A 15,732-nucleotide genomic window follows, 5' to 3' on the forward strand; every position below is an offset into this window, starting at 1 on the left:
CAAGAAGCATAGAGTCTTCACTCCAGATCAGGACGTCCGGCTATGTCCAGATCACAGAGGTGCACTTAGACCTCTGAGGTCTGATTATGGTCAGAAGTCATCTTCTGCAGTGAAGACATTATAATGCTACCATGAAAAAAATAGGCCCTGAAGACTAGAAGGTGGCCAGCTGGCAAATATAGATTTTTTTAAAGTTAAAGTTGCATTAAGTTTTAAGGCCCCTTCACAGTAAGCGACGCTGCAGCGATACCGACAACGATCCGGATCGCTGCAGCGTCGCTGTTTGGTCGATGGAGAGCTGTCACACAGACCGCTCTCCAGCGACCAACGATGCCGGTAACCAGGGTAAACATCGGGTAACTAAGCGCAGGGCCGCGCTTAGTAACCCGATGTTTACCCTAGTTACCATCCTAAAAGTAAAAAAAACAAACATTACAAACTTACCTACCGCTGTCTGTCCCCGGCGCTCTGCTTCTCTGCACTCCTCCTGTACTGTCTGTGTGAGCACAGCGGCCGGAAAGCAGAGCGGTGACGTCACCGCTCTGCTTTCCGGCTGACCGATGCTCACAGCCAGTACAGGAGGAGTGCAGAGCACAGCGCCAGGGACAGACAGCGGTAGGTAAGTATGTACTGTTTGTTTTTTTACTTTTAGGATGGTAACCAGGGTAAACATCGGGTTACTAAGCGTGGCCCTGCGCTTAGTTACCCGATGTTTACCCTGGTTACCAGTGAAGACATGGCTGGATCGGTGTCACACACGCCGATCCAGCGTTGTCCACGGGAGATCCAGCGACGAAATAAAGTCCTGGACTTTGTTCAGCGACCAACGATCTCCCAGCAGGGGCCTGATCGTTGGTCGCTGTCACACATAACGATTTCATTAACGATATCGTTGCTACGTCACAAAATGCAACAATATTGTTAACAATATCGTTATGTGTGAAGGTACCTTTACTCATATAAATTTATTCATCTCTTGTATATGTTACTGTAAAAGTCAGAAGGACGGTAAAACCTAGGATTTACCGGTCAATCTGGACATTCACCGAGGCCGTCGGTAAAAGCTCAAAATGAAAAGTAAAATTGGACTTTTACCGGTGAAGTCTTGGTAAATGTTAACATTTCTCAACAGCGTTGGTAAAAGTCAGAAATATCTGGTGTGAAGATGGAAAATCTGACTTTAACCAAGCGCTGTTGGTAAATGTGCACATTTACCACGGCTTCTTGGTAAATGTAGCTGAGAAGGGTGTAATAAAAAGTGTAAGCCACCGCGGGCGAGGAAATGGAGGACACAGTGTTCAAAGTTTTTATAAATGTAATAAGAGTAAATGGGGAAAATATGGTAATAACAATGAACAAAATCTGCTACCCTGTAAGGTATCTGCTACCCTGTAACGTATGTACATTCTATATATACAGATGTCAATCCTGACTATCCTATGATTATTGTTCCGAAAAAGAAGATGACTTCTACCAAGTGGGGACTACCGCTGGGATCCTAAATGCATTATATTATCGCAATCAGTTCACCATCTGTCAGGAAAATTTCATAGGATTGCAGGATGTGAAAAAAGTTCAGATCAGCCTTCGCACAGCGGTTTCCCAACAATCGTTGGTGGGAGGTCAGGGATTGAAGAAATGCAACTGTTTAAAGAAGTGCCTAAACAAGAAATGTATTTGTAGGATGGCTAAAAAGAGAGGTGCCATTCAAAGTGTCACAATTCCCAACCGTGTTGCAACAAATAGTTCCTCTTTTGTGTTTGTTGTATGTCTTTTTCATTGAGATGAAAAATTAAGTGCAATTTAACGGGTCACAATTAGAGTTGAGTGGATAGCTGGATATCCGTCTATCCGTACGGATAAGACCGAGATCCGAGTGGATCCAGATTCTATCCATGTCCCATATAAGTCTATGGGATGACTATCCATGTGCAGGGACATCCCTCCTGCGTCACCAGTGATGCGGGAGAGACTCCCTGCACGCCGGTGGGCATCCCTGCCATCACTAATGATTCTGGGGACTCGGCTGGGGCATACCTGAGCGAGGAGATCCTCGCTGCGTCACTGCAGTAGGAACTCCCCGCCCACTAGGGTCATCTCGCACTCTGGCCGAACCCCCCTTCTCTGCCACTTAAAGAACACTACTTACCGGAGGCTACCAGAGGCTTCCCAGGTCTCGTCAGCCAGCCGCATCCTCCTTCTTCCAGGTCACATGACTGCATACGTCACCATGAAAGCGACAGGTGCATAAGTCATGTGATACCAGTTGTGTCACATGATTTACGCATGCGTCACTTGCGTGGTGACGTATGCAGTCATGTGACCCGGAAGGAGAACGCGGACGACGTGACCTGGGAAACCTCCGGTAAGTTGCAATTTAGGTTTATTCCTGTCTGCCTTGCACACTCGTAACATCCATGCCTTCCGATGATGCACGAAACATGCATTATCGGTAGGCATGGATATATCCGACAGATATCAGGATTATCCATATCCGTACAGCCCGTTATCCGCTCGGATAACGGGTCTGGACGGATCTATCCGCTTATTCCTTGTCACAATTACAGAATTACATAGTTTTGAATTTGCGTTATTCTTGTATTTGCATTAATTTGTCATTTTTGAGAAGTATTTTCCTTCAATTACAGAATTACATAGTTTTGAAGTTGCGTTGTTCTTGTGTTTGCATTAATTTATCATTTTCGAGAAGTATTTTGCAACATAAATGATTTTCCTACAATTACAGAATTACATAGTTTTGAAGTTGCGTTATTCTTGTATTTGCATTAATTTATCATTTTTGAGAAGTATTTTGCAACATAAATGTTTTCTGTTTGCATTTTCCTATTTGTCTTTGTTCATTTGCATTTGCATTTTGAAGAATAAAAATATTTCTAACGATTAAGGCCTTCATCAGAGTCGGAAATCGCGCTTAGTTAACTTTTACCACCATCATCTGCTGGTCAGAGTCAGAATTCTGTGACTCAAAGTTACTTTTACCAACATATGCTGGTAAATGTAAAGATTTACCATTTCGCCTAGGTAAAAGTCCAAAATCATTCGTATATATGGAATACATCTGACTTTTACCAACGCTGTTGAGAAATGTTAACATTTACCAAGACTTCACCGGTAAAAGTCCAATTTTACTTTTCATTTTGAGCTTTTACCAACGGCCTCGGTGAATGTCCAGATTGACCGGTAAATCCTAGGTTTTACCGTCCTTCTGACCAGTAACATATACACTTAACAAAATGAAAACAAAGGAAAGGTTGTCACCAAATCTTCCCTAAATCAAAGTACATAAAAAAATAAACATATTCCTCATGTGTGATAGCAAGACAACTTCCAGGGTTCATTTCATTTAACAGTACCATTTATGCAGATCCCTTTTCTTTGTACACTCAGTCAGGCCTACCAATGTTGTTCTAATTTATAGTTTATACAACTGTTCACAAAGCAGTTTAGAATTGTCATAGTTGTGCTGAGAAAAAAAATAACAAATCACCTGTTTAAGCTAACTTCTATTAAATCCATTGTCAAATTTATTTCACACAAAGTAGACAAACAATCAAAAGATCAGTTCATGTTATGAATATTTGACTAGTTATCTTCTTACTAAACAAGTGCTACAAATAGCCTACAAGACTGTGTAACGCCATTGTCTCATTAACTAACAGATGAAGGGTCACGGAATGACTTTTGTAAGATCTAAGATACCATTCAATTGCTATGCTTTTAAAATGAGTGATGACCTCCCTGATGAAAGGCATCAGACAGATGATTGCTTCCTATATGACTCTTGTTATACTGACTGTACAAGTACTTATACTTTAATACTTAAAAGTATTAAAGTTTTTATAAATGATCTAGAATAGGATACTGAAGGTAAACTAATCAAATTTGCAGACGGTTCAAAGCTAGGAGGGATAGTTAACACTAACGAAAACAAATAAAGGATTCAGAAGGATCTACATAAACTTGAACAATGGGTAGCAACTAATAGAATGGCATTTAACAGGGAGAAGTGCAAGATTCTACATCTGGACAAGAAAACTGAAAATTACATTTATAGAATGGGAGGAATAGAACTAAGCAACCGCACTTGTGAAAAAGACTTGGGTATACTAATAGATCATAGACTGCACATGAGTCGATGGTGTGATACAGCAGCAATATAGGCAAACACAGTTCTAGGATGTATTAAGAGAAGCATAGAGTCTAGATCACATGAAGTAATTATCCCCCTCTACTCCTCCTTGGTCAGACCTCATTTGGAATACTGTCCCCAATTCTGGGCAACACATTGTAAAAAAGACATTTAAAAAAACTGGAGCAAGTTCAGAGAAGAGCTACCAGGATGTTGAGCAGATTGCAAAGTATGTAATACGAGGAAAGGTTAAAGGATCTTGGAATGTTTAGCTTGCAAAAAAGAAGGCTAAGAGGACAATTAATAGCTATCTACAAATATCAGAAGGGATGTAACAGATTAGAGGGATCATTCTTATTGTCATTTGCACTTGGAAACACGAGAAGAAATGGAATGAAGCTGAAATGGAGAAGATACAGATTAGATATTAGAAAAACCTTTGTGACAGTGAGGGTGATCAATGGGTGGAACAAGCTGCCACTAGAGGTGGTGAGTTCTCCTTCAAAGGAAGTCTTTAAACAGAGGCTGGACAGACATCTGTCTGAGATGATTTAGTGAATCCTACATTCAGCAAGGGTTTGGACATGATGACCCTGGATGTTCCTTTCAAACCTAACATTCTATTCTATGAGAGCAGCAGCTTTCCGCAAACCTGACACTGTCTGTAGGTTACTGTGCACAATCCTGCTGACAGGTTCCCTTTAAAAATCATTAGGCCTAATATTGGGGTGCAACCAGGAGGGCCAATTTGCTAATCTAAATCGCTTATGATAAAACTGTGTTTCAGTGAGAAATCTGAAGCCTAGATTTCTACTTAAAAATCTTTAGGCCTAATATTAGGGTGCAGCCAGGAGGCCAAATTTACTAATCCAAATCGTTTGTGATAAAACTGTTTCAGTGAGAAATCAGAAGGACAGATTTCCACTTAAAAATCATTAGACCTAATATTGGGGTGCAGCATGGAAGGCCAATTGTCACGCAAGGTGTAAGACAGACTAAGTGCAACACAAAGGGATAAGGGAAAGGGGAGCTAAACGCTAGGGAAGCAGGGAGTGGAGACCCCTAGGCAGAACTAACATCACTCTGTATGCCCTAAGACCTTAAGTAGGTTCTGTACCTATCACCAAGCAGGATTCCTAAGCCCTGCCAGACCCTAGTGGTAAGCCCTACATAGGGAAGGACAGGATGAGCACTAGTCAATCCCAACTACACTACAGACAGCTGGGATAGATGAACATTGGGGAACACATATCTTTGACCAGACACAGAGAGGAAACACCAGATGTCATCCTAACACCAGAAAGAAAGTTAGCTGACTGCTGTAGCTCCAAGCCTTCACAATGGAGGAATGGAAATAACACCAGCACCTCCCAACAGGAAGTAGGAAGTTATAAACACCCAGATCCAGGTGACACCATTAGCTGGGGGAGGTGGCGACTGGTCTGCAAAGCAAACTGCTGAGATCTTCTTCAGCAAGGTGCAATACTTGCCTTGTGCAGGCATGTACTACGGAGGACAGAGAATGAACTTCAATCCAATATTGCACCAGCATGCAGCCAGCGGGTAAGGAAAGGGTGAATCAAAAACCCCAAAACCCCGCCTCCATGGCTGAAGATTGTTCCCTCCAAATTCAGGTGACAGTGTCCCTTTAACCGTTAGGCGCGGTATCACTTTCTTGTGTATAGCATTGTTCAAAAATGAATCGATATTATATTCCTCACCCATAGACTAGTCTGTGGCCTGCAGTACATTTCATTGCATATAACCCTCAAAATGCCTGTTCAAAAATTATCGCTATTATATTGCTCATTCATAGGGTATTACATCTTCTTGGGTACATTTAGCACTAGAAGTCCCAGAGACGGGTCATTTGACATTTCTACCTTTGAAGCCCAGAGAAGGGTCAAATGACCTAAAGGATTTTATCTATAGCTTATCTTATCTCTATTCACTGTCTTTTGTTCTGTAATTAAGGCCATTACTGTTGCACCACAGGAGGTTGTTTGCTGTTTTCCATCTAGTTTACCCATGTAGTTTCAAGTTAGTTCTGTTCAGTTTATTGTATTTGATAATATAAAGACTATACATATTGTATTTAGTTTAGTATTATTTGTGCAAAAAAACGCTGAAACAATGAATCATTTTTTATATATTTTAAATAGAGAATTAGAAATTTTAGAGCAAGGTACAGCTGTGAGTAATGACCAGAAGCATTTGTGTCTAAAGGTACCGTCACACTAGACGATTTTACAACGAGAACGACAACGATCCGACCAAAATTAGATCGCTGGAACGTCGCTGTTTAGGTCGCTGCAGAGATGTCAAACACACCAACCTACGAACGATGCAGGAGCGATACAGTGACGTAACAGCGACTCATAGATCGTCCTCGCTAGTCGTTTGCTCAATGTCACACAGCAACAGTGTAACGATCTAACGATGCAGACGTAGCCAGATAGGTGTGTTTCTCCACAGGGAGATACCCAGGATGTGACGTTACGGCGTTCCGGAATATAAACCGCACCTCTACAGTGATTGATTCATATTGTTGGAGCGCTGCGTCTTCACGGTCTTCTGCCTTTCCAGCGTCCTCTTCTGCCTTTTCCAGCGTCCTGTTCGGAACGATCCTTCGCCAGCTACGATCCCCTTCTCCCGTGGACGTTCTGTCTGGAACGCTGTATTCTACTGCAGGCGTCTTCATTGTTTCTTTTCTTGATCATCAACGGTATGAAATGTCTTTCAGTTGTTTGTTTCTTTTGTGTATACTTATGGCTATGCAGTAATGTTTATCTATGTACATGGTGTAATGATGGATAAAACACCTCCGGCAGACGCACAAGATGGAGGCCTTACTATGTGGTTTGCAAACTCAGTTGCGCTGTCTGCCAATTTTTGCACACACTATATGGAAAGGTAAACCAATTCTCTTGTGTCTGCCTTGGCTGGCCCTGGCGTGCTCAGCTAGTAAATAAAACAGCACACAACTTAAAGGAACCAAACATTTTTTTTTAGAAACTGAAATTTTTTTTTTTTTTGTTAACAAAACATTCAATAACAGAAGAAAAAAAAAAAAAAAAAACTAATTATGCCCGCGCGTCAAAAGGTGTCGCAGCGTGCGGCCGTGTTGCTGCACTTGCTGCTGCAGGAGCACTACTGTTCGCTCCAAGAGCGCTACTGTCCGCTCCAAGCGATCCTGCTTGGCCAGCAGCTCTCTCACAGTGTCCGGTTCTGTGGATAGAAAATAGAAGAAGTTATTTTTTGTCCTGTCCCAGAGGTCTTTTTTTTTTTTTTTTGGCATTTTATTAGTCGCTGTCAAATGTGACATCCCACTGATAACCCCTCCCACTGTCTGTATACTTACGGAGAAGGGACGCCTGTTGTCCATCACTGGAGCTGCTTAGCATCCATCCCCTGTCTCGGGCCAGAGCTCCCGGAGCTAAAAGGAATCAAAAACATATCTGTTTAACAATTGAACTCGCTGTGGGGAACCGCTCGCAGTTATCGTCACTTACAAATGCTCGCCCCTGGGGAGAATGATGCCGAGCCGGGGGAGGAAGATGGGTAGCGGAAGGGCGGTGTAGTGGCCTGCGGTGGGGTTACTGCATCTGTAATGTATAAAATATTTCAGCTCACCTCTTATGTCCCATATGCCGTTATAATTTTGAAATGAATGATGTTTAACTTACGTGACGGTCCAGCTTGTGGGCTGCTGCTGCTGCTGGAAGATGTGGGGGAGGATAGTATCCTCTGTAGCCGGCGGCGTCTCTCTACACAAAAATAAAATAAACGCCATGTTTTGACACCAAAAGTACAGAGCTGTAGACATCACAATAAAAATAGACAACATTGACAGCCAAAGTTAGGAGCATATCGAAATTCGACTGCATCTGTAATGTATACAATATTTCCGCTCCCCTGTAATGTCCCGTATGCAGTTATAAAATTGAAATGAATGATGGATAACTTACGTGATGGTCCAGGCTGTGGGCTGCTGCTGGCCGCTGTGGTGGTGGCTAGTGCCCTCTGGTGCCGGCGGCGTCTCTCTACACCAAAAAAACCAAAAAAGAAACGCCATGTTTTGACACCAAAAGTACAGAGCTGTAGACATCACAATAAAAATAGACAACATTGACAGCCAAAGTTAGGAGCCTATCGAAATTCGACTGCATCTGTAATGTATACAATATTTCCGCTCCCCTGTAATGTCCCGTATGCAGTTATAAAATTGAAATGAATGATGGATAACTTACGTGATGGTCCAGGCTGTGGGCTGCTGCTGGCCGCTGTGGTGGAGGCTAGTGCCCTCTGGTGCCGGTGGCGTCTCTCTACACAAAAAAAAAACAAAAAAGAAACGCAATGTTTTGACAACAAAAGTACAGAGCTGTAGACAAAAAAAAACACAAAAAAGAGGCCATTTGCGGGAAGGAGTAAAAATCTATTTTGACAAGCAAAATGTAAGTACATATATAGAACATAGGAAGCGCCTCACGGCCGAGCGCGTCTCCTGTTTCCCCCTACTGGCTGTGCGAGCAGGGTTGCCAACCTCCTCGTAATGATTTCAGGACAATCTAGATAACAATTGCGGATATCCCTATAAATTAAATATGGGGGTGGAGATTATGGAACACATGACCTGACCATTTTGTAACCGACAACCCATTTTTGCGCTAGGACATTACGGAAATTTGAAAATAAAATATGACATTTTTTCATCGTAAGTCCCGGACAAGTTGGCAACCAGGGGCACGAGTCTCCCAATTCCCCCCGGCCGGAACCGTGCGTCTTCCAATTACACCATACTGGTACTTGCCTTGCTTTGCCTCCGCTCGCAAGTGTGCCAGATGGAGTGGCTGCTTATACCGTAGGTCGGCCCACTTTTTTCGCAGTTGCAGCGCACTGCGCCGGATGCTGAACCTCCTCTCCATCATTTCTGCAATGCGGCCCAGCACTGCATTCTTGTGCAAATTGGGTGGGCAGGCCGGCTCCTCCGTCCCTCATAGTCGAGGGCATCCATCATGTCCACAAAAAAACGCACCTCGGCCTGCCCCAGAGGAGCACAGCGCTGTCTCGCCGCCATTTTCTAAAGATAGACGCTGTACGGCACCGCCTAACCACGCCCAGAGGAGGTCCTAGCAGCCGCGCGATCGGCATCGCTATAGCGTCTCTGATTATACACAGCGTCGCGTTTGTGACGCCGGCTCCAGACATCCTTTTTTTGTTTTTTTTTTGGGCGTTCCCGTTACCAAGTCACAGCGCTCATTGTATTGTTTCAGTGTTGTAGTAGCTTGTATAGTAATTTTGGGGTGTCAGAGGTGCGGCTGTAGTGTTAAACGCTGCTTATTACACATGTAAAGATAAATTTCCATTAAATCCTATGTTCGGGCATGTGCTCACATATCTGTTCAGTGTTGCGTCTCAGACGCTGCCCTGTTCAACAGAAATGTAACGCCGCTTTTTGTGACCCATGCATTAACTTTTACATGGTTTTAGGGGCAGGAAAAAAAACATCATGCATCGTCCTCTGTGTCCTGACGCATGATTCACAAAACGATAGGGCAACACATGTTATTTCAGGCCCCTAGGTAAAATATAGTGGCGCATGACTAATGCATTGCCGTGGCTGCGCCGAACAAAACGCTAATGTGAACTTTGCCTTCTAACCAAGAAAAAAAAAAAAAAGATGTGTGAACACTATGTTACAGTATTGGTTGTCTTGTGTCAGTTTAGCAAATCATATGTACTAATTATTTTTTATTTTGCTTTTTCAGGTTGCCATGTCTCTTTCGGATGTACCTGCGATTGTAGCGGCTGCATTGCTGTTAGAAGCTCAGAACCAGCTGGAGGCTGAAGCGCGAAACAATCGTGCAAAGCGACAGCGCCGCATGTGGACCAGACAGTGGCTGCAGAAGAGGAATCAATTGTCCCACATGGGCCTAATCAGGGAACTGAAGGAGAACAACCCGCATGATTTCAAGAACTACTTGAGAATGTCCGAGGATTCATTTAATGTCCTACTTGAAGCTGTGGAACCTTATATTAGGCGGCAAAATACAAGGATGCGAGCTGCTGTCCCTGTGGATGAGAGACTGGCTGTTACGCTCCGGTTCCTGGCGACTGGCAGGTCTATGCAAGACTTGCATTACTGCGCTGCGATTTCCCGAACCCTACTCAGCGTCATCATTCCGAAAACATGTAAAGCAATTATCTCAGCTTTACACCACAATTACATGCCTTTCCCGGAGACCCCGGATGATTGGAAAGAGATTTCAAGGGGATTTCATGAGCAATGGCAGTTCCCTAATTGCGGGGGGGCCTTGGATGGGAAACATGTCCGCATCACCCAACCACCACACTCCGGCTCCTTTTATTATAACTATAAGGGATATTTCAGCGTTATTCTGATGGCCCTCGTTAATGCGAACTACGAATTTGTAAGTGTGTCTGTAGGGATCAATGGGAGATTATCTGATGGCGGAGTTTTGGAGCTAACCGATTTTGGGGACCGCTTGAAAGAAAACAAACTGGCCTTGCCTCCCAACAGTGACACTACTGGAAACATGAACTTTGTGTTTGTCGGAGATGAGGCGTTCCCACTGCATCCCAACCTTTTGAAGCCCTTCTCCCAGAAGACTCTGACACCTGAGCGGCGCATATTTAATTACCGGCTTTCGAGAGCTAGACGCGTTGTGGAGAATGCGTTTGGAATCATGGCAAACCGATTTCGTGTTTTCCACACTGCAATGAACATGAAACTATCGTCTATAGACTCTGTGGTTCTTGCTTGTTGCGTCCTGCACAACTTTTTGCGCCGCCGTGATGCCACTGCATACAGCCCTCCACAGTATGTAGACTCTGTTGACCCTGCAAACGGGGATATAACCCAGGGAGAATGGCGTCTAGACGAGCACAGGGTTTCTGGCCTGGAAAGTCTGGGATCCGGAAGGAACAATGATGACGCGACAAATTGCAGGGAAAAATACTGTGACTTTTTCAATGGTCCAGGGGCTATCTCATGGCAGCACCAACAATTGTAGCGCAACTGTAGGCATATCTTTTACCATTTATTATGGATTACATTTGTTTTTGTTGATCCGCTCTCGTGTACCATTCTTTTTAGAACCCAAACAATGTCTTTGTCAAGTAACAATGTCAACATAACGATATATCGATTTATGTACATTCTCTTGTTCTTTTTATTCCATTCCAATAAAAATATCGAAGTATGCAAATACTCTACTTCTGTATCAAACATATGAACCATGAGAACCAACAACCTCCTCTGCCCTAGCGCTTTCATGGTGTGTGTGTGTGTGTGTGTGTGTGTGTGTGTGTATGTGTGTATGTGTGTATGTGTGTATGTGTGTGTATGCATGTATGTATATATATATATATATATATATATATATATATATATATATATATATACAAAATAGGAAAAATAAGGCAGCACTACCAAAGTTACAGGTGAAAAAAATATGGAGATTTAATCGACCCACATCACTGCGCGACGTTTCAGCTCACTGAGCCTTTTTCAAGGGGGCTAGGCACCCGCTATTGGTGAGCATAGTGCTGTTCCTTTTTTTTTCTATTTATATATATATATATATATATATATATATATATATATATATCCCGATTATAACGCATTTGGTATTGTACAGTATGCATGTCCACTTTGCATATTGCCCACTCACATAGTATTTTGCCCATCCAGAGAGCCACGTAGTATGGAGACAAATTAAAAAAATATATATATTTTATTAGTTTTTACATGACATTTTCACTGTTGATGATCCATAGGGGATTACGGAGTAGGGGAGGGATAAATTGGATGGGTTTATTAACATATAAATATATTTGTATACTCACCTTCCGAAGTCCCGTTGAAGTAGTGCTATACTCACCCTACGCCACCTTTCCCAGGGACCGTAAGCTGCCGCTTTCAATGGAGTGGTCCTGGGAGTGGGAAAGGCGACGGAGGGTGAGTATAGCAGGTGTGATAGCCTTTTTTTTTTTTATTTATTTTTTTTTTAATTTCACATGACACTTTCACTGTTGATGATCCATAAGGGATTACGGAGTAGGGGAGGGATAAATTGGATGGGTTTATTAACATATAAATATATTTGTATACTCACCTTCCGAAGTCCCGTTGAAGTACTGCTATACTCACCCTACGCCACCTTTCCCAGAGACCGTAAGCTGCCGCTTTCAATGGAGTGGTCCTGGGAGTGGGAAAGGCGACGGAGGGTGAGTATAGCAGGTGTGATAGCCTTTTTTTTTTTTATTTATTTATTTTTTTATTTCACATGACACTTTCACTGTTGATGATCCATAGGGGATTACGGAGTAGGGGAGGGATAAATTGGATGGGTTTATTAACATATAAATATATTTGTATACTCACCTTCCGAAGTCCCGTTGAAGTAGTGCTATACTCACCCTACGCCACCTTTCCCAGAGACCGTAAGCTGCCGCTTTCAATGGAGTGGTCCTGGGAGTGGGAAAGGCGACGGAGGGTGAGTATAGCAGGTGTGATAGCCTTTTTTTTTTTTATTTATTTTTTTTTTAATTTCACATGACACTTTCACTGTTGATGATCCATAAGGGATTACGGAGTAGGGGAGGGATAAATTGGATGGGTTTATTAACATATAAATATATTTGTATACTCACCTTCCGAAGTCCCGTTGAAGTACTGCTATACTCACCCTACGCCACCTTTCCCAGGGACCGTAAGCTGCCGCTTTCAATGGAGTGGTCCTGGGAGTGGGAAAGGCGACGGAGGGTGAGTATAGCAGGTGTGATAGCCTTTTTTTTTTTTTTTTTTTTTTTTTTATTTCACATGACACTTTCACTGTTGATGATCCATAAGGGATTACGGAGTAGGGGAGGGATAAATTGGATGGGTTTATTAACATATAAATATATTTGTATGCTCACCTTCCGAAGTCCCGTTGAAGTACTGCTATACTCACCCTACGCCACCTTTCCCAGGGACCGTAAGCTGCCGCTTTCAATGGAGTGGTCCTGGGAGTGGGAAAGGCGACGGAGGGTGAGTATAGCAGGTGTGATAGCCTTTTTTTTTTTTATTTATTTTTTTTTTTTATTTCACATGACACTTTCACTGTTGATGATCCATAAGGGATTACGGAGTAGGGGAGGGATAAATTGGATGGGTTTATTAACATATAAATATATTTGTATACTCACCTTCCGAAGTCCCGTTGAAGTACTGCTATACTCACCCTACGCCACCTTTCCCAGGGACCGTAAGCTGCCGCTTTCAATGGAGTGGTCCTGGGAGTGGGAAAGGCGACGGAGGGTGAGTTTAGCAGGTGTGATAGCCTTTTTTTTTTTTTTAAATTAAGTTTCTTAAAACTATTGATGATGCATAGGCACAAGGATTAATGACCGGGCGTCAGGCCAATGACTGCAGTGCAGTAGGCAGAGTGGATTATGGACGTTATAAAACTGAAGTCTCTATTGTTTTCAAGACAAGATCCCTACAAATTTTGATAGAAGGTGTCCATCTCGCTGTACCGGTGCGTGGACGTAGGAGGTCCTTGTGAAAAGTCTGCAAAAGAAGGGGGTGCAGGTGGTGTCCAGAACTGAGAATGATGTGGGCCTGGTCTGCGGACAGGAGTGCTGTGCATGGGCTCCTGTGGTGGTGGTCCCAAATAAAACTGGCTACTGGGCTGACGCTCGGTGATGTTCAACATAGATGTGTCGCTCAGTTTTCCAGCGGCTGCCGCGTTCAGAACGTCAAACATCAATCTCTCCGCGTGAGATCGTTGGGTAACGTCCAATTTGTTTAACCGTTCCTCAACCAAGGTTGGGAATGCGGAGAGCTGGGTTGCCGCATGCTTGGACAAGATGTTGTTAGCCATTGCCAGGAGATCCACAGCTGTCGACTTTCTTTTGCGAGATGGCCGCTGTGGACGTGTCTGATCCTCGAGACACGGGCTTCTGGAGGACTGATGGGACTGGACATCGTTCCCTTCTGGTCTTTCCCGCTGTTGCAGAGGCACCTGCGATTCAAGGAAAAAGAAAAAAATTAAAAGTCAATAACATACAAACAACTCAGCTTAGAGCCCCACCTCTCCAACACCTCTATTCCTGTTCATGGGAAGCTATGAGGAACTAGGTAGCAAACCACAGGGGTTACAGAGCTTTCAGAGCTGGGCAGAACTACATTGGGCAGCAATACTGTACGTACAAATGTGCGGAAGACACAATATGTTAATGTATATATCTTTATGTTATAGACTTTGGAAATTATTAAAATGCATTTGAAGGAGGGGGAAGTACTGTTTGGACATACTTCTCAGAACAGGAAGTGACAACTGTTATTAACAGGGGGATTAAACATGAAAAATGTGAATCATTATTATTGGAAACCATGCAGTCTCATAAACCTACATGACACACGGCATGCTACTAGAAGGGAAGCTAGAGGGTACTTACATGCTCGTCCGGAGACTCGGGCAGGTTCTCTTCAGGCGATGGTGCACATATGCTTGTGACAGTCTGGCACGGTCGAGGGATTTCCTGGTCCCGAGTGAACGCCAGCAGGTCATAGTACCACAACTTGGGCACATAGACGTCGTCAGTTCCGGCCCCAGACTTCAGCGACTTTTCCACCTTGTTCAACTCTTTTTTGTAGACTGTGCGGAGAGCCTGGATTTTTTTACGCACAATGTGTTCATCCACCGTCTCAGTGGGATGATGCTCCTTGTAGATGGCCACCAGCTTCTCATACGCATCTTTCTTTTTGTAGCGGTTGCTGTAATCCGCCGACTTTATCTTCCACAAGCAGGGCAGGGAGCGGTACATCTCTAGGAGTGCCCGAACACAGTCTTGTTCATTGGCAGACATCTAAAAAAACATAAATAAAAAATGAAGCAACAGCAAGCAAGAAAGTTGTGGCCCCTGTGCCTTTCCTAATGTGAGCAGCCTTCTATTGTATGGGATGGGCCGTGCGATATTTCCTTTTGGTAGCCACCATTTTAGGGATGGGATGGTTTGTATGCTTTTTTCATATTATTAATACCAATTTTGGGGCTTGAAAATGGCAGATAAAAAAAACAGATACACTTACCATGAAAGATCTAATAAGAGCGCTAATGAGTTCAAGATCTCCAACCAGGTCGCTCACAAGAAGCTAGAGAACGAAGACGATGCAGAGGTCTCGTTTTACAACCACGACGCTCACGAGATGTGAAATCAATACGGAGCAGAATTCTAGATTTCCAAACAAGACGCTCACGAGAGGTTATAAAACGAAGACGCTGCAAAGATCTTGTTTTCCAACCAGTACGCTTACGAGATGGAGAATGAACACGATGCAGAGTTTTGGATTTCCAACCTATTGCAAGATGCTCGTAGTTGAAATACCCACAAGTGATTGAACAGTTGACTCAAGCTTTTTATATCGGAACCTTGCTATAGAACCTACCTACAGATGATCCCGCTGTGGCCTATCACAGTTCACAGGGAGACATCACACCCACTCAATTCGTAATGTAATGTATAACGTTATGGCGTCACCTTTTTTTAATGAAATAATGTAAAAGCCTTTT

General features: G+C 43.3%; 1 protein-coding gene across 1 annotated transcript; it reads right to left on the reverse strand.

Moving 5' to 3' along the window:
• Nucleotides 1-13,389: 13,389 nt before the first annotated feature.
• On the reverse strand, nucleotides 13,390-15,023 carry LOC138641358 (uncharacterized). Its single transcript, XM_069728911.1, has 2 exons — nucleotides 14,618-15,023; nucleotides 13,390-14,181 (listed from the first exon to the last, which is right to left on the reverse strand). The coding sequence occupies exons 1-2, from the start codon at nucleotides 14,984-14,986 to the stop codon at nucleotides 13,657-13,659; spliced, it is 894 nt and encodes a 297-aa protein (XP_069585012.1). The 5' UTR covers nucleotides 14,987-15,023; the 3' UTR covers nucleotides 13,390-13,656.
• Nucleotides 15,024-15,732: the final 709 nt, after the last annotated feature.

The sequence above is a fragment of the Ranitomeya imitator genome, chromosome 6 (genome assembly GCF_032444005.1).
Source record: "Ranitomeya imitator isolate aRanImi1 chromosome 6, aRanImi1.pri, whole genome shotgun sequence".
Classification (NCBI taxonomy): Eukaryota; Metazoa; Chordata; class Amphibia; order Anura; family Dendrobatidae; genus Ranitomeya; species Ranitomeya imitator.